Consider the following 20126-nt stretch of genomic DNA (forward strand, 5'->3'; position numbering starts at 1 on the left):
TACTCTTTATTTTAAGGTAGACTAAAGCACAAAAATATTCATAGTAGTCTAGTCAAACTCTAAAGGTCCTATTTATATGTTAAAGAAAATATCAAAAGCTTAAGTCATCTTAATGCATAAGCACAAGTTTCCAAAATACACATTTTCCTCATTTGTATGTAAAATAAAATGAATGCAATTGTTTTGAGTATGTTATCAGTCCATCCTAACAATAATAATAAGTAATAACAATCTGTAATTTTTCAGAGAATTAATGCACTAATGTCTTTGAATAGCCTACTTGACTGAGAAAACAATGCATTTCTTCTTTGGATCAGTTGCATGATGCATTACCTCATCTGTGGCTAAGCAGAAATGGCATATTTTTAGCATTGTTTGTCACTCATTTCCAAAACAGGGCTGTTAGCACACCTATGTTGCAGTCCTGACCTGATTCATAATTAATTCGGTTATGTAACTGGCCTGGATGTGCTTGACGCTCAAGGCAGTAAATATGATAAGACGGGTGGCGGGTGCATACGGCTTGCGTACATTTTTGATATAGTTTTTAATGCCAGCTACAGGGTTAAATCATGACGTCTGGTCCCCTCTCCTCTCCTCCATTTCCTTTTAGCAACACTATTCTCCTTCAGTTCCTCTCCCACCTCTTAAACAGTCACCCTTTCCTTCCTGTCTCCTGCCTTCCTCTCTCGCCACACACTGTTTCCTGTTTCACACACACACTCCACCTCCTGTGAAAAGCATAAAGGTTGGTTGTATATGTCAGGGCCACACTTGTGAGTAGTGAGACAAGGTGAAAACTGACTTTAGAGGACATCTGAAATTCTTTTGACTATTTGAAAGACAGATTAGGCTGAAAAAATGGTTTGCCTTAAATGTCAACATGTTTATTTCAGGGTTGGGGTTTTGCAAATATCATTATGTACATATTAAAACCATTGGGTCAATGTGGTTCACATAGACCCAATGGTTTTCATTTGCTAAACCTCAACCCTAACCCTCAAATAAACCTGTTGACAAGATTGGGGTGCCCTCATTAATGTAATGAAACCAGTGTGATCTCAGGTGCAAAGAACGCTTTTGGAAAGAAAGCAAGGGTGGACCTAAATGGAGGCCTGATCACATGGAATGCAGTTTGTCAGAGAACTGTAATAAGGGAGCTATTTTTACAAGCGGTAGCTTGAAGGTCCTCGTGATTAGTCACTCTGTTTACAAAACTGGTTTGTAATGTGATGCCCTAGTGTTTAACAAAATAAATTATTTCCTCCCTCTTCTGTTTCTCAGTAAACACATTCACAAACAAGACTACTACCCATGCTGAGCAATAAATCAAAATAATCCGAATGAGATTTATTGCCAAAAATGCTTACACACACACAACACATTCGACTTGGCAAATGTTTTTTCACGCTCATAATTTAAAAGCAATTCTCTGTACAAAAATGCCGCACACCAACGAAATCTTTTAATTTCGACATAGCCAGCAGGTAGCCAATTTTCTATAAATAGAATACGCATTTGCTGTGAATAACAGCTGTATTCTGACCTCAATCGCTTTGCTTCCTAGTTACGCTCATATGAGCAGAAGGGGAGGGGCTGTTGGACCGGTGACAAGTCCAAATATGGTGCGCGGTGACATCATCACTGCCTCTGCTGAGGCTGCGGGAAGCAGCGGCACGTCACGGCTTTTCCACTGCGAGCGCGCGCTCCCCGGATCTGCCAAATATGGCGATAGAACGTGACGAACTGTAAACACTGGGGAAGATTGATAAAACTCTCAACGTGAATGTTTCAACAAGAAAGGCGAGCTTGTAAGGCAATTTCAAATTGAAAATACCACATAAAACAAATAGCCTAGATAATATACTGTAAGAAGAAGAACAAAAAACAAAAGCTAGTTAATCAGGAAAACGATGCACTTAGTTATCATTTCCCCTACACTTAATGAATATTTCATGTATTCATTCACATGTCATTAGTATAATTACATGAGATCAATAAGTAATGATTATTTGAGAAACAGATCACCTGAGGTCATGAAGCAGTTTTTTTATTACTGTACTGGCAGACATCTGATACAGTGCAATAATGACATATGCTGTTTGTGATGACACTTTTGTAGAGCAGTGCTATTAAGACCCGTGTTGCCAGATCTCATTAGAAAAAAATCCCCATCAATTTCTTTTTACAAAACAAGCCCAAAACAAGCAACCCTGTTGTTTCTACAAGACAAAACTTTTTTTTTTTTTTTTTTTTTTTTTTTAACATCACATACATACATGTTTTTTATTTTACGATTACGATTTGTTGACTGAAGTAAGGCTGCAGACCATAAAGACTCATTAAATAAGAAAGCTAAAGACTTTAAAATATAAATATTTGTAATATTTCTAAACACCCTTATTCTGATTTGATATTACTACACAACAACCCACCCCCCTAAGGACTTTTTGTATTTTTTTGTTCTTTTCTTTATGGTTGCATGAAAATTTTTATATTGTTCAATTTTGCAATAATGTTAAAGGCAGGGTAGGTAGGACTATAAAAAAAAAAAAAGATCCAAATTTGTTAAAACTTTCTATATATATCAATACATAATTAAAATGTAAGTACTCTGAAAAAAAGAGTATAAAAATCAAGTGACTCTAGACCGTTTAATCTGTATTAAACACAGCTCATTATTTCGATTCGGGACGAATCAAAGGATTGGCTTAGGCGACTGTCACTCTCTCTCGCAACCATGGCAACAACCCTTTTGCCACGGGATCTGCCCACTTGCGCGCGGCCGCGCGCACGTTTGATTTGAGGAATTCGAGAGGCACTGAACCTAGGAATAGCAAAACAATGGCAGAGAAAGAGCAATCAAAATTCACATTACCGGCATGCAGTTAGTGAAGGCAAACAAGGCAAAAAAAAGAAGACAGTACAAGAAAAGGTAATGAACAAAAAGTCTTTGGATAAACAAAGAAATAAAACGCGTGTCAATATCAGCGTAGCTTTCCAGCGACCACCCCGTCCTCAGCCTCTACTTCCTCGGATCCTAGTTGCACGCCACGGCCTCTTGCACGACCTCCTCTGCTTCGCCCTAAAATTATTTTTATTTTACAAAAGGACATTTTACAAACCTACATTTTGCGCATGTGCTCCTGCATGCACTTTTCCAGTCACAACACAGCAATCAAAGGAGGACGCGCTGAAAACTGTAATGCTGTTCTCTTCCTTCGAATGTTTGAGTTGCAGAGGAATTTGTGACTGTTTCAGCTGTTCAACCACATCAAAGTTTCGTAATTAGTAAGTCCGTGCTTTTTCTCTTTTTGTTCTTATGTGCTGAAGGGCTGCTGTGCCTTGGTGAAACGGTGTTTGTACGTGAAGAGCTCTTTTCCAAAACGCCATAAACCTAAAAAGCTGCCTCAAAGAACCAGCAAAAGTAATGATTATGAATGTGTAAAATATTGCAATAAGACATTTTAATTGTTTATTAATTTCTGTGTCGGCTGCAAAGATGAAGTTGACGATATTTGACTCGCGATCTTCGCAGTAGGCTAGTGAACGCATGCACCGGAGAAATGCACATTTAGGCTACATAGTTTTATTTTGTTTTGGATGGTTTTGTTTAGAACCAGATTTCTGTAAATATATTCCACATTTTTTAGGCCTGTGAGGCGAGGCTACGGTTCGGTTCACGATGATATAATCTCCAGTTCAAGCACCTTATGTTGTGATTGATAGCCTATATTTACTTTATGTATTTAATGCAGGAATGAAAATATTAATGAATTAATGAAAAAAAAAAATATTAAAATTAAGATACAATTAATACAAAACGAAATTCGTTTTAAAGAAAGGCTTTGTGCTTTCTGTTTTGAGGTCTCTGTTAAAGTTTGAAAGTCTCAGTGCAGCTTTCAGAGCGCTCGCGTCCATAATGGAGAACTGTCAAGTAATATTGTTTTTTCCTCATAAATGCAAACACGAAAAATAAAAGACAAAAACTTTTTTAAAAAGACAAACCATAAATTTAGAAAAAAAAAAAAAAAAGATGGATTTATTTCGTTTTGGGGGAAAAATGAATGGATTTATACCGTTTTGAAAATGTTAATTTTTTTTTACTTTGAATTGATCATCAACAATATTGTTGTTTGATTTAATAATCACTGTTGCAAGAAGTGCCTAGTTAAGTTTTTTTTTTTTTTTTTTTTTTTGTAAGTGGAAAAAGTAGGGGGTGCCACAGATTCTGTTTAGTTAGCTCCTTTATTGTTTTTTCTATAGCCTAGAATAATATAGGTCAAATGCAGCAAGTCAAAAGACCAACTGGACCTTCTTTGCCAGTTTGCTCACATTTCTTTGAAGGATGGCAAAAATATCGCCTGAATATCTATATCTAGATATTGGAAAAAAATATCGAGATATTCATTTTTGTCAATATCTCCCACCCCTACATGCAGAACACCATATATGTTATGAATCTTACACGAAATTCATCTTCATCACAATATAACTGATGGTAATGTAAAAAAGTGTATCAATGCAACCTGTTTTTAGCTTATATAACTAGCTCGTTAGCGAATCAAAAAATATATATTTTAAATTTACCAATATCAATATGCTAGCTTGATAGTGAGTACTAAAATACATCTTATTTGTTTATATTCATAAGCAATTAGCGTTAGATTTTTTTATTACATGTGATTCTGACATGATGTCACTACATGCACTGTGCTCCTTCCTCTCTGCTTGTCTCAGGTAAATAATGCGTCTTCAGCTCAGCGGTTGGAGTCGCGCGTTCATGTGTTTTGGGGGCGTGGCTTTGGAAGGAGCCCAGAAGGGAGGGGGTGGAGTGAATGGAAATAATGAACTGTCTTTAAAACAGTCCTGAGAGGTCTACAGACACTCGATTTTTATACTTTCTTTTTCAGAGTACTTACATTTTAATTATGTATTGATATGAACATAAAGTTTAAACAAATTTGAAAAAGAAGTTTTTTAGACCATTCCTACCTACCCTGCCTTTAATGTTCATTCAATGAAACAAGTTTGTTTTGTGCTTCTGGTGCAGGCTGGGTTTATCAATAAATATTGCTTTATTTAATCATTCTGATCTATTGCTGCACAATTACATTTTGCTGCAAATACAATATATTTGCAAATTTGTTTCCCTCACACCCACACTAGGGTTATTAGGCTATATTAAAAACTAAAACATTTTATTAATTATTATTTATTGAAATTAACCTGAAATAAAATAAAATGTAAATATTAAATGACAGTTATAAATGTTGCATTGGCAAATAATTGTAATAAGTTGAAGTTGAAGGGGGAAATAAATAAAAAAAAAAACAATGACAAAAACATGTAAAATATATTAATAAAAACTCTTAATAGTAGTCTATATACATAATACTAAAATAACACTGATCCACACTGCCACAATTTAACGCATGTATTATTACCGTACTCTTCCAAGCTTAAAGTTGCGTATAATAAGTGGACATGGCAACACAACGCATATGTTGACTTGATACCTCAGTGCTGTGCCAATATGACGTATGTTGACAAGACGGGAGGGGCGTGTTTATACACCCAGGGGAATGGAAACTCTTTACGTCACCTGAGCGCACATAAAACACCGCCCTGAGAGGAGAAAACTTTTAGTTTTATCCACCGCGAAGACCTTAAAGCGCAGACGTTTAAAAATAGAAAACAAGTCTAGAACTGAAATATCCTGATACATTGTAAACACAATGGACGTCGAGGCAAAGAGAATCATGGCTCTTTCTATTAGTAAACTGTATTCATTGAGAACCCAGCGCGGGGGATTGAGACTTCACCGGAGTCTCCTGCTCTCCATGACCATGAGAGCCGCACGGGACATCTACCACACCGCGCAGCAGCTCAGAGACGCGGAGGAGGAGGAGCAGGTCGTTCCGTGCGCCCCGGAGGAACCCATGGAGATTACTGACTCTCCTCAGACTCCTAATGAGGTCGCAATGAAGCCTCAGGAACCTAAAGACACTCCAGAAGAGGACAAAGAGAACCTGTGCGCTTCTGAACGGCACTCCAGGAAGCGCCGCGGTAAGACGGCGCTCGAGCCTGACTTTCTACCTCTGAAGAAGGCAAGAATGGACACGGATGAGGACAAGCAACATCTCCAAAGCGAGGTTTTGAGGACTAATAATGGAAACAGCTGTCGCCAGGCTGAAACCCTGACAGCGTTCACAACAAATCGAGCCATCGGGGCGTGTTGAGCAAGACGCACTTTGGATCCTTCCGAGAATCGATCTCCCTTGATGGGAATTTCCTGGACAAACTGGTTCAGAACGGACTGGTTATGCAGCCTGACACCTGTGCGGTCGGCTCAGCTCGCCATAAGAGCTCCGAGAGAGGCCAGGATCAGCAGGAATACAGGACAGGTGGTGGATAGCCTACTATGATCCCAGTCGCATTGGAATCACCCGAGCTGCTTCATTGTTCAGTGAGAGGAGTCAGATGACTCTGTTGAATCACGTATGAACTGGGCTCTGATGTCTTCTATCAAGCCTATGAACTTTACAACCTCAAATAAGAAGAACTCTGACGGTGTACATGATGTTTATCCGAGTTTGATACTTGAAAATGTCTTGAAAATGCCAAAACGTGTTAAATGTCACTGTTGCACACTGATCAATTGCACAGAAGAATATGTATTGAAATACTAATTTAAGAAGGGCATGATGGACTGATATGATATGATGTTGATTTCAGTGTTTACTGTTTGCAATAAACATGCAAATGTTTAAAAATCATCATGTTGTACAGATTTCATTTTGAAGAGCTCACAGAAACATCTGAACAAACACTTGATGGCTAAAGTTTGGGCTAATATTTGTGGATTACGAAGTTCTGATTGAAGTTATATTTTCCCCCACACCTTTTAACCAATGAAGAACCATGATTCTCCAGCTTTTACTTAAGGATTAACAAATATATATTTTAGAGATTACACCCACAAAAAAGCTAGCCAATGAAATATCTTAGAGTTCACCATAACTAGAAAAAATTTGAAATATAATTATTTTTTTTAAATATATTTAAATTTATTTTATGTAATCTATATTTATAGATTAATTAGACTTTTCCAGGACTGGAAATCACAATTTTTAAACACGATTTCCATGATATTTTCCAAGTCCTTCTGTCATGAATTAGTTAAGGTTTTTCAAACAGATCATCTCTGAAATATGTGACTATAACTCACTCAGCTTTTCATCATGAGGTGTAATGCTTATCTCACTGATCCTAAACCCAATCTTTTGATAAAACATACAGCTCATCATCTGTCACTCTTGTGTGGGCGATAAAAAAGGCAACAGCTGGAAACACTACGGTAAAGTGTAATTTCCCTTCATTAGTCAGCAAGATCTGTCCGAACATGACCATGAGTCATGAAATTCACTTTTCCCTTGAACACACTGATAAACATTTTTGGCTATTGGCCAGTGTCAGACATTATAATCGTTGAGCTTGAAGTCCCAGTTCAACTGGCATTACAACATCCGAAACTGAGCACAATGAGAAATAATTAATGCAATAGAGTGAAACTAGAGTCCACAGGCCTCAGAGCATGAATTTTAATCACTTCGTTATGTCTTATGTCTTAAGCTCTGGGTGGTTTTGTATACCAAAAATAAAATGTTTTTTTCATTTTTATTAAGAGTTTATTCTAAGAGTTTATTCTAAGATTTAGCGTGACACAAAAGATTAGGCTCTAAATTCAAATGACTAGCATGAGTAAGTATGAATCATTGCTCTGAATGTATATGTGGGTTGTGGGGGTGGATCTGAATAGGTGTGCATGTAATTTCAGGTAGGAAGTTTTGGATGCAGTGAGATAATTGCTCAGGATGATTAATAACTGAAACTCATTTTAAGATTAATCACTGAAACCTAGTTCAACTCAGATTGAGCGAAACCTAAACGAATCTGCTTGATGTGGTCATGTGTGGACTAGGTGAATACCTCAAACAGGTTTCTGATGTTCTAGTTTCCCCCAGGGTGGTCTTGATGTGGGTCTTTGACCTGACAAATGAGGTGGAGGGGGGAAATTATGGAAATTGTGATTTTGGCCCATCGAAATTATATTAGAAATCACAAAGCAGTGTCATAACAAACTGATATTCAAAGTATGCTTAACTGTTAACTTTTTCAACAAACAACATAAAAAAATAGAGCATTGCAGGAAGAGAAACAATTCATCAAACTTTTCTCAAGATCAACCATTTAACCCTCATTTTCTGAAAGAAATGAGAAATAATTATCTTTTTAATTTATAAGATACATAATATTTAAGACTTATTTATTACTTATAATAACACTATATATATATATATATATATACAATCAAGAGTTGTATCTGTTAATGCACTGTGAACTAACATGAACATTTTCTTAACTAACATTAACAAAGCTATAAATGCTGTAATGCTCATTGTTAGTTTATGCATTAACTAATGGCAAAAAAGAGACATTATTGTAAAGTATTACTAATTGAAGCAGAGAAGGGCAAATCTTTTTTTTAAATATTTATATATTAATATTTATATAGAAAAAAAATATTTGCCCTTCTCTGCTTCACGGTGACTAACAGTTAAATTAAAGAGGAAGTATGACGGTGTTTAGATGCAGAGTCACTATTTCTCACTGCTTCTTCACTTCCTGGGTCACAGGTCATTGGGTTAACAGCCCAGATCCTTAATAATCCGGCTATCAACACTTCCTCAACAGCTGTCAATGTGTGGCATTGTTTCCCCCACCTGAAACCTGATTGAATCCTTTTCAGATTGTCGTGTAGGTGTGAACGCACGTGTCAAAGAGAGGCTTTTGTCTTCTACAAACATTCATCAGTTGTGTACATAGAGTGAAATTATACACACGTTCACACACAAACTACAGTCGTGCATCTGAAGACAAGAGATGGGTTTAGAATGCATTCTCTCTGGTTTTTATTCAGGTTCTTTAGGAAGAGGTCTGTTCGGAATTACAAAATGCACTGGTAGAAATAGCAGAGAGATAACAGAGACAGAGGAAGAGAGAGAAAAAAGGGTGATTTTTCATAGCCAGAATAAATGTGTAACATCACCAGGTTCAGGCAGCCTCTTTCACAGCTCAACATCAGCAAAAAGGGTTTTGGAGTTCTTCTTAAATCAGAGTGATGTGCAGTCCCTCACACTGAGAGTTACTGGATATCTTTTAACTTTTTTTTTTTTAACTTTTTTTTTTTTAATTCTGTAATACATTTCCACAGCATGTAGTGTGCTCACCTCACCCACGATTCTCAGAGAACAGTTGGCAATAGAAACAAACAAACATTCTATGAGTATTTATCATTTATCGTCTCTTGTGTTATTTTTTCCCCCCTCTTGGTGCTCTTTTTTGTCTTTTTCATTTTTAAAAATAGAAGAAAAAAGGAACACATTGCTCATAAAAACATCTAACTATATTTATATATTTATACATATATATATACTCTTTTTCTTTATATTTCTTTTTATATTTTAGAATTCCTGAAGTTGACTTTTTAACCCACATAGTGGCATGCACATTGCACATGCAAATCAGTAATTAAATACCTCTCTTTATCATGGCCTTTTTTCTCTTTAAACTTCCTCTTTTGCTTTTAAATGGTTCAGGTCAATAGTAATATGGATGGCGGGTGGGATATGGGTGATTAAGGAGAGATGGGACGGGTTTGTGGGTGTCATGGTGACAGTGGCCGCGCGCTCACAGGAACTCCTCACATACTCGCACATTCACACCACGCGCTTATTTCCCCTTCGACACACACGAGCGCTGTGAAGAAGCACACTCCGGCTGACGGTGGTGAAAACACGCTTCCTGTCTTGTGAGCCGCTTCCTTTTAGAGAACCTCAACATCCGTTTCTCTTTTAAGTGAAATCTGTTCGTTTGTCTGCTACATGTTTTTTAGCATCTATTCTGTCTTAAGCCCTCATTATACTTCTGCGTCGGACCTACGCCGGAGCCTATACGCCGTAGGCAACGTGTTGGTTTTAATGTATACTTCTGCGTCGTTGTCCGCGTTGACGCGCACCTAGGGAGCATGTGAAACCCCGAGGGAGGGGTTCTGGCAGACCAATCACAGCGCTTGCGTCCGCGTAGAATTGACGCGTTGTTACATTTTTGAGAGGTGCACGTCAGGGTACGCCGTAGGGTACACGTGCTACACACAGCCTACGACGTAGCTACGGCGGCAGTTCGACGCAGAAGTATAAATAGGCCTTTAGGCAGAACAACTAGTGCGCTTAAAGGGATCGTTCAGCCAAAAATGAAAATTCTGTCGTCTTTTACTATTACTATGTTTCTTCTGTGGAACACAAAAGAAGACATTTCGAAGAAACACAAAATAACATTGGACCCCATTGACTTTCATTATCTTCTTTTGTGTTCCGCAGAAGATTTGGAACTACATTTAATAAGTAAATGACTTTCCAAATCACTTTTGGGTGGACTGTCCTTTTAAATGTGTAATAAGTATGATTTATGTTTTAATTATACATCTAATAATACATTTATATGAAAAAATATTTCTTACATATTATCAATACAATATCAAATCAGCAATGTGTTTGAATGAAGAAACCATGACATGCATACAGAACGAGAGGAAATGAAACAGTAAGGAACATGGGAATGCTGAAGAAAGAGGATGAACACAGACTGTTGCAGGAAGTTTATGAATGAGATATAGCCTACAAGAGTTACAGAAGAGAAAGAGATAGATAGGCCCAACAAAATAAGTTAGATAGACATGGACAGACAGTCGAGGTACAAACATGATGACTCTCTTTGCTTTCGCCATGGCTTTGTTTCTACGGTCATGTGACGGCGATGGGAAACTCTTCATTGTAAGGCACTAAAAAACGAATTGCCTTCAAATCAGCTCACGGACAAACGCACACACTCGCAGTCGACCGTCCCACTGTCACATGGATGAACCCAACCCTTCCGATCTTCTGGAAAAAGTGGCAATGGATCCGTACCCAATCTCGGATTGGGATCAGATGAGGATGATAATGAAGTATGCCATGGTAAATGCTGAGCAGAAATGGATTGGCAAACCCAGCACTAAATTACCCAAGGTGCACAATATCATTAGTATCCCTTTCTGATAAGGTTTTTTTTTTTTTTTTTTTTGGCATGCACAATGCCTGTGCTGGCCACAGCTGTGCCTCAAGTTCTCACTCTCATACATACCGGGAAAAAAAACTACATTACCCATCACCCCCCTCCCTTTCTCCAGTTCCCCCACACATTAGCATGCACACACATGTAATTCTGTTCTGTACAAAGGGAGACCACAGGAAGTGGTGTAGCTACATAGAGGGTGACTTGTTTTGGCAGCACTCAACCATTGAAGGAAAGCCCTTATTTCGTATGAAACAGAAAGAAAATACAGCTTTGTTCCACTAGGACGATACAAAACAAACAACACATGCTCAAATGCAAGTGTGTTGTGTATCTACGATGGATCACTTGTGTGTGTTGCAAACTGAAAATGGCTTTCTGTTGGGACAGAAAATGAAGATGCGAGTCAAAAACATAAAGCAATAAAGGCATTGACACTGAGAGCAAAAGAGGGTCAGAACCAAACTGATGAACAAGCAGAGCCAAAGAATGATGCACCAGTCTTAGTTACATGCATAAACCTTTAAAGGCACAGCTCACCCAAAAATGAAATTTCCGACATGATTTATTCACTCTCATTTATCTAAACCAATATGACTTCATTTCTTCTGTGAAACATAGCAGGAGAAACTTTTCAAGCTACAAAAAGGATGCACTATATTTAAAGTCACCAAACAGAAGCTGTTTCACTGGATATACATCAAAATAGAAAAGATGACTGCAATTTCTACATGCCAGCTGTAAAGTCTTTAAGCCCTTCAGGTAACTGGATCAGTCAAATTTGTGAACTGGATCAACTGATTCATTGAAAAGTTCTAAATCATTAAGGTGGATTTTAAGATATTTAGCGAATAATGACTTGTATTTCAGTCCGTTTTTTACACAAACCTATTGTATGGCTTATAAAAATGAGAACACTGTCCCAATTTTATAGTTTATGGTACTTTTGTGTCCTTTTAGAGGCTTAAAAGCCTCAGTCCTCATTTATTTTAACTGCATAGAATAGAGCAACCAGAATAATTATTTAAACTTTTTTTTGTTCTACAGAAGAAAGAAGGTCATAATAGTAAAGAATGAGATGAGGGAGAGTAAATCATGTCAGAAGTTTCTTTTTTGAGTGAACTGTTCTTTTAAAAACCACAACCTTCTGCTATCTCTTTTTAATCAATAAAAATCAAATCCTATTAATAAACTATCGATCCACATCTTGAGCTAAAATGGAGCTGCATTTCAAGTGTTTTCAGCAAAAGAATTCAAGACCAAGAGAAATTCTAAATGGGCTTTATATTAACCATGCAAAAGGTCTAACTAACATTCATGCCTGACAAAAATAAGCCTTCCTGTCCTTTTGCTAAAAGACCTGAGAAGTAGAACAATCCCTCCGATGTTCGATGCAACTCTCTAAACGAGCAGGGTGAGACAAATTAAAAAATGGTTGCCATCCACTTGAGGAAGCATTGCTAAGAGAGACAGAGAGCCGAGATGGACACCCTGACAGAACTCGGTTGTCATTTCCCTTCATTACTCTCAGAGTAACTGGGATCTTCCCCCATCATATAACCGTGCCTCCCTGTCTTTAAAAAGCCCAGCAGACAGCGCAGACATGGGAACTTGTTAAGGCGTAGTGTGACTGAGTCCATCACATTAAGAGAGAGATAGAGGGGAGAGGGAAGAGAGGCAGGGGAAGGGTTAGTGTGCGACACTAGAACAGAAGGCACTGTGGCTCTGCAGGTTCATCTGGACCCATGGGCATCAAACCTGTGGCTAATTGGGGGCCAGCTGTGGGTAAATGTGGGCCGAACATCAACAAACACCCAGAAAACAGTGGTTTCCTCCCTAAAAGTCTTGGATATGGGTTGGCGAGGAGAAGGGATTAAACAAAAAGACACTTTTCATGTTTTAAAACTTTTTTAAAGAAAAGAAAAAGTCCCTTGTACTGTGGATTTCATATGATTCTGGGACAGAAAATGAGACAATACAGAACCGCCCAACTGACTTCAAGATTAGATGAATGTGGTGAACTATTCTGAGACGCTTTTAATATTTTTATCTGAATAAAGTGAGATTATGAGACCAACTGAATCCTTACGGTTTCACATTTTGACTGCTTTAAGAGAAACTTCTGCATCTTTTTAAGCAAAATTACAGTCAGGGTTTCTGATCTTGAACATTCCATAAATGAGATCTCTTTAATTCTTACTCCTTGACCGCAATGAGATAAAATTGAGACTTTTGGAGTTTTTTCTCATCACATGCGTCTCAGAAAAACGATTTCAGATGATGCTACTCACATTTCTTTTATAGCTCTATATTCATACAGCACGGCAACAATTGTCTCATTTGTGATTTTTTTTTTTTTATAGATTTTTGGAGAAACATCTGAGACAAAGTTGATACTTAAAACTGAGAATTACACGGCTCCTGAGCTATAAAAGTGTAACCTATGCACAATAAAATCCTTACCTGGAGGGGAAAAAAACCCTGTTGTAATGGGATATTTAATAAACATTTGGTCTTTTCTGATGTTTTGAGATGGTTGGATTGGTGTGGGTCAGCTGGACAGGTTCAATGACAGTAGGGGAGGCTGAAAAGGCCGCACCTCTACACCCCTGTGAGATATACGTTTGGCTGTATCGTTGTATCCTGAGCAGAAGGGGAAGGGTCTCAGATTGAGCAGGCAGCCAAAGACATGACAAACTGCCCATGGCAGGGAACAGGAAGGCAGGGTGGAAGAATCGTTTCCAGTTACTTGATCAAAGACTATCCAGGTCAAAATTCTCAAAAAACAACTGTCGACGAGCTTCGACAGACCTGCTACGTCACCTACTGTCTGGGAACAGTTTTGCAAATGTAATAGCGCCCTCTGGCGACTGTATTTTCATAAGGGATCGTTTGTCCATAGTCTAGCCTGGCTAAAGCTGTGTAACAGCACCGCAACATGGACAAAAAGTAAACAACAACATTCATCGCCCAAAATATTAACTTGCACATACTCTACATTAGCTGTGAAATAATTTAAGGGGTTAAAATCTGACCTTCTATAAAACAATTTCTACCGATCACACTGTTGTGCGACCATCTTTTTCCGTCAAAAAATAAATATGAAATGGACCCTGAATTTGTCTGAAAAACTCTGACACGAAAACTGTCCGAGGGTATCCTGAATGGCCTGACTCTCTCTTTTAAAACATTCATGAGCTCTGACCAAAACTATTCACTACTGATAGGAATATTCTACTCAGCTGAGGTCACAAGTACGTAAACTTCAGGATGCTATCAGGAGCGCACCCTTATAGACTTCAATCTGTGGTGAACGGAACCAAAAACAAACACAAAGAGTTCGAAACAAGATGGCCACAACAGACAAAACTCCTGAAAACAAGACAACAAAGTCACATGACCATCTCTATCTTCATCAGCATCACCGTCATCTACATCAATTGCATTAAGATAGTTTTCATCATTATAAGACTACTGTTATTGACAATAGCAAATGAAGCCATTAGAAAGGAGAACATCTCTCACCCCGTTTCTCTCTGTTCACAACCATGGCTGACAGCTGTAGTGAGGGAGGTTTCACCATTCAGGCTAGTTTTTAGTGCAATCCAAAGTAATTATAAACAGTGCAGAACATCATCTGGGATCCTCAGATGGAAATTACATAGAAAACACCTTCAGATCTGTCTCGCTATCTAGAAAGGTCTGCTTTAACGTCTATCTATAAACTCCATCTGCACATAAAGGTCTGTAGACATGGCAAGAGCAACAGGGAGAAAACGAGAGAAAGAACTTCCTTAAACTGAATGGAAAAAAGAGAGTTATCACCCCCCCTTCCCACAGTAAATCTTCTGTCTGATATATATATATTTTTTAAATCATTCATGCAAGTTTCCATCAGATTTTAGTCCAAAAATATCAAAGAAAGCTGAGCAAATGCAACAGAATAACCAAGCTCCAAATGTTCAAAAAGAAGAAGTAATCAATTGAAGACATTCTGAAGAGGAAATAGTCTTTCCGTCCCTCCCTCATCTGCCGTTTCATTCTTTTTCCGCTGTCTTTTCCTTTATCATTGAGTGGCAGTTTGTGGGCGGGGTTTCGGTGTGCCACGCCAACCCGCCGCCTCCCGCCTGCACTGAGTCCTTTCATATGCCACGCCTCTTCGACAGTTAACCCCTCCCCCAGGTGATGAGGTCACTCAGCGTCTTGAGTTGGTAACAGTAAACGTAGATGATAAAACTCATCGATATTGGCCAGCACATGGGGCTGGTTTTGCAGTAGGTAGAGCTCTTGTTCACAAGAAAACTTGCTTTTTCTTCAACAATGTCTATTTTTTTCTTCCCTTTTTATTTTTTTGGGTCTTTTCAAGAGGCATAGATGTGAGGGGAAAAAAGGGGGTTCTGGCTTGATTTTCAAACTTCATTTTTTCTTTTCTTTTTTTTGATTGACAGATGATGTTGCTCATTTTTTCCATCGTGCAAGAAGCAATCGGTCTTGCTCAGTCTGGAGTGGAGCGTTCAAACACAACGACTCTGATCTTTAAAGTTCAGTCCATCTAAACGCAACCACCCCATTTATCGCGTATGCTCCCATTCCCTTGCTTGCTGAGCAGCATGGGCAACATAGTCTAGAGAGCAGGAGAAAGCAATAGAGAGAGAGAGGGAGTAGGGAAGCTCGATGTGCCACTCCAAGGCTTAGAGTCTCACGATGGTGCAAAAGCACCACTTGCTTTTCCTCTTCCGTCCCCTCTCTCCCTGCTGCGGTGCATAAACATCTCGGTTTGAGTTGAGCGGCGCCCCCTCCTGGTCACCCTGCGCACTAACACCAATCATCCTCGTCCGTCTCGCTATATTGTTCGTGCAACCCCTTCCGGGGCCCACGGCCATTTGGCGGCCGGTGTGGGCCTGGGTGGGGGTCGCGCCGGTGCGGGGAGGGCGAGGAGGAACGGTAGCCGTTCGGCACACGACGTGGGTGCGAGGGAGGCCCTTGACGAGCAGTCCTTGGGGACCGGGGGTGCGGGTGAGAATGAGGGTGGGGGTTGCCCTGCGATAGACTCAGCTCGTAGGCAGGTGGCTCGTGGTGCCGCTCGTACTCATAGTCCCGATCATAGAATGTTCCATCGCCCTCCAGGCTGTCTGGCGGCGGGCCCCAGCGGCCGTGACGTGGGGACCTGGGTGACGCATGCCTGGGGGAGCGCGGGGAGGCATGCCGGGGCGAGTTGTGATGGGGCGAGGCATGGCGGGAGGGTGGACGGTGGTAGGGCGGTTCGTGATCTGGTGGAGAGAAGTGTCGCGGGGAAGGGGAGCGGAGACGACCCTGGCCCGGGGAGCCGTATGGAGGCTTGCGGACGGCTGGGGAGTAGGTGACATGAGGACGAGGTGTGGATGGGGTCTGGGGCAACTGCCGACGGCCACGCCGGGGGGTGCTGGTCCCCGACGTCGAGGGAACGGGGCTTCCGCTCACAGAACTACTGCCCTACATGAAAATTAAAACAAGGCAAATAAAAAAACACCACAAAATTAACGTCAAACAAAAGAGAGGAGCACACACCGGCAAGAGGTGGAGGAGGAGGAGGAGGAGGAGGAGGAGGAAGAGAAGAAGAGAGAGAGACAAGGAAGAGGAAGAGAGAGAAAGAGGTGTGTGGAAACAACAACAACAACATCAATAAAATCAGAAAGAAACAAACCGGCAATGAGGCAAAACAGCAGACACAGAGAAGCCACGAGTCACATCGAGAAAAATGGACAGAAACCACAGTGATAAAAGAAGATAAACAAAAGAATAACACAAGAAAGAGAAACTGATTTCAGTAAGCAGTCATGATAAGGTCACAGGTGAGCATAAGCTGTCTGGTTACTGTCCAGCTGGACCCACACCTGCGTATTCTAGATACTCTAAGTTTCATTCCTCTGGCTTCTCATGGCAGATTACTGTAAAGATCTAAACCACGAACACATACACATGAATGTTCAAAATGACTACTCATGCGTATGACTTTAAAGGGGTCACATCATCAAATGTCTCATTTTCCTTTACCTTTTTATAAAAATAATAAGGATGTTGATCGATTAAGAAAACAAATTAATCGCATAGGTTTCAGAAATTAATCACGATTAAACTGCACCTATGATTAAAATGTGTAATAATTGTAAATATATTTTCACATTGCATCTCCAAATTAATGGTGAAATAACATAGTATTTAAAATATTCAATATTTAAAACATTTGTTTAATGGCATCTTTTTACTAAGTACTATGAATAAAGGTCAGTATCACTGATATCAATAATGATACTGATGCCTCTTATTTAAAGTTTGCCTTCAACAGCCGTATTTTTCCCACTCCTAAAAAAAATAAAAACAGTTTAACATGTTATATAACATATTTTAGCTCTCAGAGTGCAAAACCTCCTCCAGTCCAAAAAAAACTGCAGCAACTTGTTTCGAAATGCATTAGTACGTGGCTGTGTGTAGCTCTTCTTAAGGATCCCAATATAAGGAAACAAGAGAATTTTTGTTTTTTTAATTTGAACTTTTTGGGTGGCATATTTCAGCACAGATTGTTTTGTGAACCTGCTGCAAAGTGCAAAGTGGCTGTTATTGAAGAACAGAGCAGTGCAAACTATATTAGACCTGACAGCAAATCTGCAACTCGTATGTGCTGTTGCTTAATTTATAAAGATAAAGACTCAATATGACATGGCCCCTTTAAGTAGTATAGTGAAATAAGTTGAAAATATCAAGTTGAATTTGTGTGTAAATATACGAGTGGTATTTCAGCGAGTGTGTGTGCCCCACCTGTCTGTGCCCTCTCCCCTCACTCGGTGAGCGGGACCATTGGCGATCAGATCTGTCTTGAGGATGACGGTGGTAGTCACGCTCATGACCGTAACGCTCTTTATCCACCGAGCTGTGGTGGTGATGATGATGATGGTGGTGGCGACGGTCTTTTGCTCGACCCCGTTCTCGTTCTCTCTCTTTGGGTGGAAGTTCACCTGACTGTGTAGTGGTGCTAAGATCTGTGCCCAGTCCTGCAAAAGACAACGTAGAGAAATGAGATGAGATGTGTAAGAACACAAACCCTCCAAATGAGTCGCTGTCAATTATTAGGGATTATAAGGTGGTTTAAAATGACATGAGGGTGAGTAAATGATTATTTATTTTTTGGTGAACTATCCCTATTGGTCCTGTAAAGCAAACTTTTATTCATTTGTTTTTGGCTATTTTTGTATAATTAGAGCAACAGAATGTTTACAGAAAACCCAAAACAAAGTAAAAAAAAATTCAATGAAGAAAATAATTGATTTTTAAAATAAAAATCTGTTCATTATTCATCAGGAAAGTACGGAGACCCTAAAGGGACATGGTGATTGGAAACAAATATGTGAAAAATTAGGTGTCAATTCTTTTGTGTTCTCTCGCAAATGTTTTGTGTTCCCACAAGAAACTTTGCATTCACAAAAGATCTCAAAAGTTTTGTGAGAAAACGCAATGTTTCTAGGGGGAACGCAAAACTTTTGCAAGCGAACACATAAGCAATAAAAAAAATAAATAAATTGCAGTGACTTTGTTTAATTGCTTATTTATTCTAATTCTTAAGTCACTTTGGACAAAAGAATCGGCTAAAGAAATACATTTTTATTGTTTGACAAAAATTGAGAAGCACTGCTAACTTTAGATAATAAGTTTCTCATAGCACCTACAGAACTTGGGTATCTTAAACAAAATAATAATAATAATATGACACAATTTGCAATGAGTTGTGCGTGACCTGTGTCTGCGTCTGTATAGCGAGCGAGGGATCTCTCTGAGGTGCGGTGACTACGGTCTCTCTCCCGGTCTCGATCACGCTCTCTCCTTCGCGGACCGTGTCGGTGACCCTCTTCTGACACCACCCTCTCCAAAGAATAATCGTCCAATCGTACGCCTCGACCAGAACGTCCGTGGACCAGTGAGGATGTAGAACGGCGCATCGGACTTGTGTCGGTGATGGTCTACAGAGAAAGAAAAAAAAAAAAGATAGAGAAAAAGAAGAAAAAAATGGGAAAGGACAGAAGTTTACATTGATATGGGTTTAATTAAATGCAGTGTGCGTGAGTGGAAACATCTGAATGTAACCAGATTAACACTCAGTACATTCCACACCCACAGAGAAAACCAAAGCACAGGTATATCTGTCATGCTCAACAAAGACAGAAAGAGAAATAGAGATCAACAGGAAAAGCGAAGGAGATCTAGATAGAAATACAGAGATAAATGGATATTCTGTGACTGACAGAGAGTAAAAGAGAAAGATAAATAAGCAGAGAGAGAGCCAGAAATAAAAACATACAGACAGAGACATAGATAGATAGATAGATAGATAGATAGATAGGCAGTCAAACATACGATAGATAGATAGATAGATAGATAGATAGATAGATAGATAGATAGATAGATAGACAGACAGACATACGATAGATAGATAGATAGATAGATAGATAGATAGATAGATAGACAGACAGATAGATAGATAGATAGACAGACAGACAGACAGACAGACAGACAGACAGACAGATCATGCCTTACATGCACTGCAGCCTTTCTAATACAAGCGGAAACATTAAATACTCAATGTCTTTCTCTGCAATAGCTGAGCACACAGAAGAACCCAATCCAGCCAAATAAAGTTCAGCACATTCATCAATGCACACACCCTAAGGCATGATGGTCAACATGACAGTCGGTAGCACGTGTGGACGCACAGTCATACTTGGCCACATTACGCTCTAAACATGATCTGAAAACTGAAATAACCCTTCACGCTCTTCTTTTCACTCACACACGTAATGCTTGATGCCATGCACCTTATTGAAACATGCTAACAACATGACCGGTATTAGCAGCAGGTTTTCCTGTTTGAAATCCATGCGCCAAGAACTACGAGACAGCAAAAGCTCCCCATGTCCACAGGA

At 39.3% G+C, this 20126-nt stretch overlaps 2 protein-coding genes across 2 annotated transcripts in view; one reads left to right on the top strand and one right to left on the bottom strand.

Annotated features, from left to right (window-relative positions):
* Positions 1-5618: 5618 nt before the first annotated feature.
* On the top strand, positions 5619-6779 carry ier2b (immediate early response 2b). Its single transcript, XM_084101174.1, has one exon. It carries the CDS (start codon positions 5739-5741, stop codon positions 6240-6242), a length of 504 nt encoding a protein of 167 aa, XP_083957300.1. The 5' UTR covers positions 5619-5738; the 3' UTR covers positions 6243-6779.
* A 2179-nt stretch (positions 6780-8958) lies between these two features.
* The window catches only part of cacna1ab (calcium channel, voltage-dependent, P/Q type, alpha 1A subunit, b), a 140318-nt gene continuing 129150 nt past the window's right edge, over positions 8959-20126 (bottom strand). The window contains exons 49-51 of the mRNA XM_084101344.1: positions 18944-19166; positions 17971-18203; positions 8959-16647 (exon numbers count right to left, since the gene is read on the bottom strand). Of these exons, the coding sequence (XP_083957470.1) occupies positions 15991-16647; positions 17971-18203; positions 18944-19166 (1113 nt within the window). The 3' untranslated portion in view covers positions 8959-15990. The remainder of the gene's footprint in view (positions 16648-17970; positions 18204-18943; positions 19167-20126) is intronic.

This window comes from Abramis brama, assembly GCF_963993115.1.
Source record: "Abramis brama genome assembly, chromosome: 23".
Taxonomy (NCBI): Eukaryota; Metazoa; Chordata; class Actinopteri; order Cypriniformes; family Leuciscidae; genus Abramis; species Abramis brama.

What these genes read in the sequence shown, in the direction of transcription:
- ier2b (XM_084101174.1), top strand. Translation starts at nt 5,739, where the DNA reads ATGGACGTCGAGGCAAAGAGAATCATGGCTCTTTCTATTAGTAAACTG.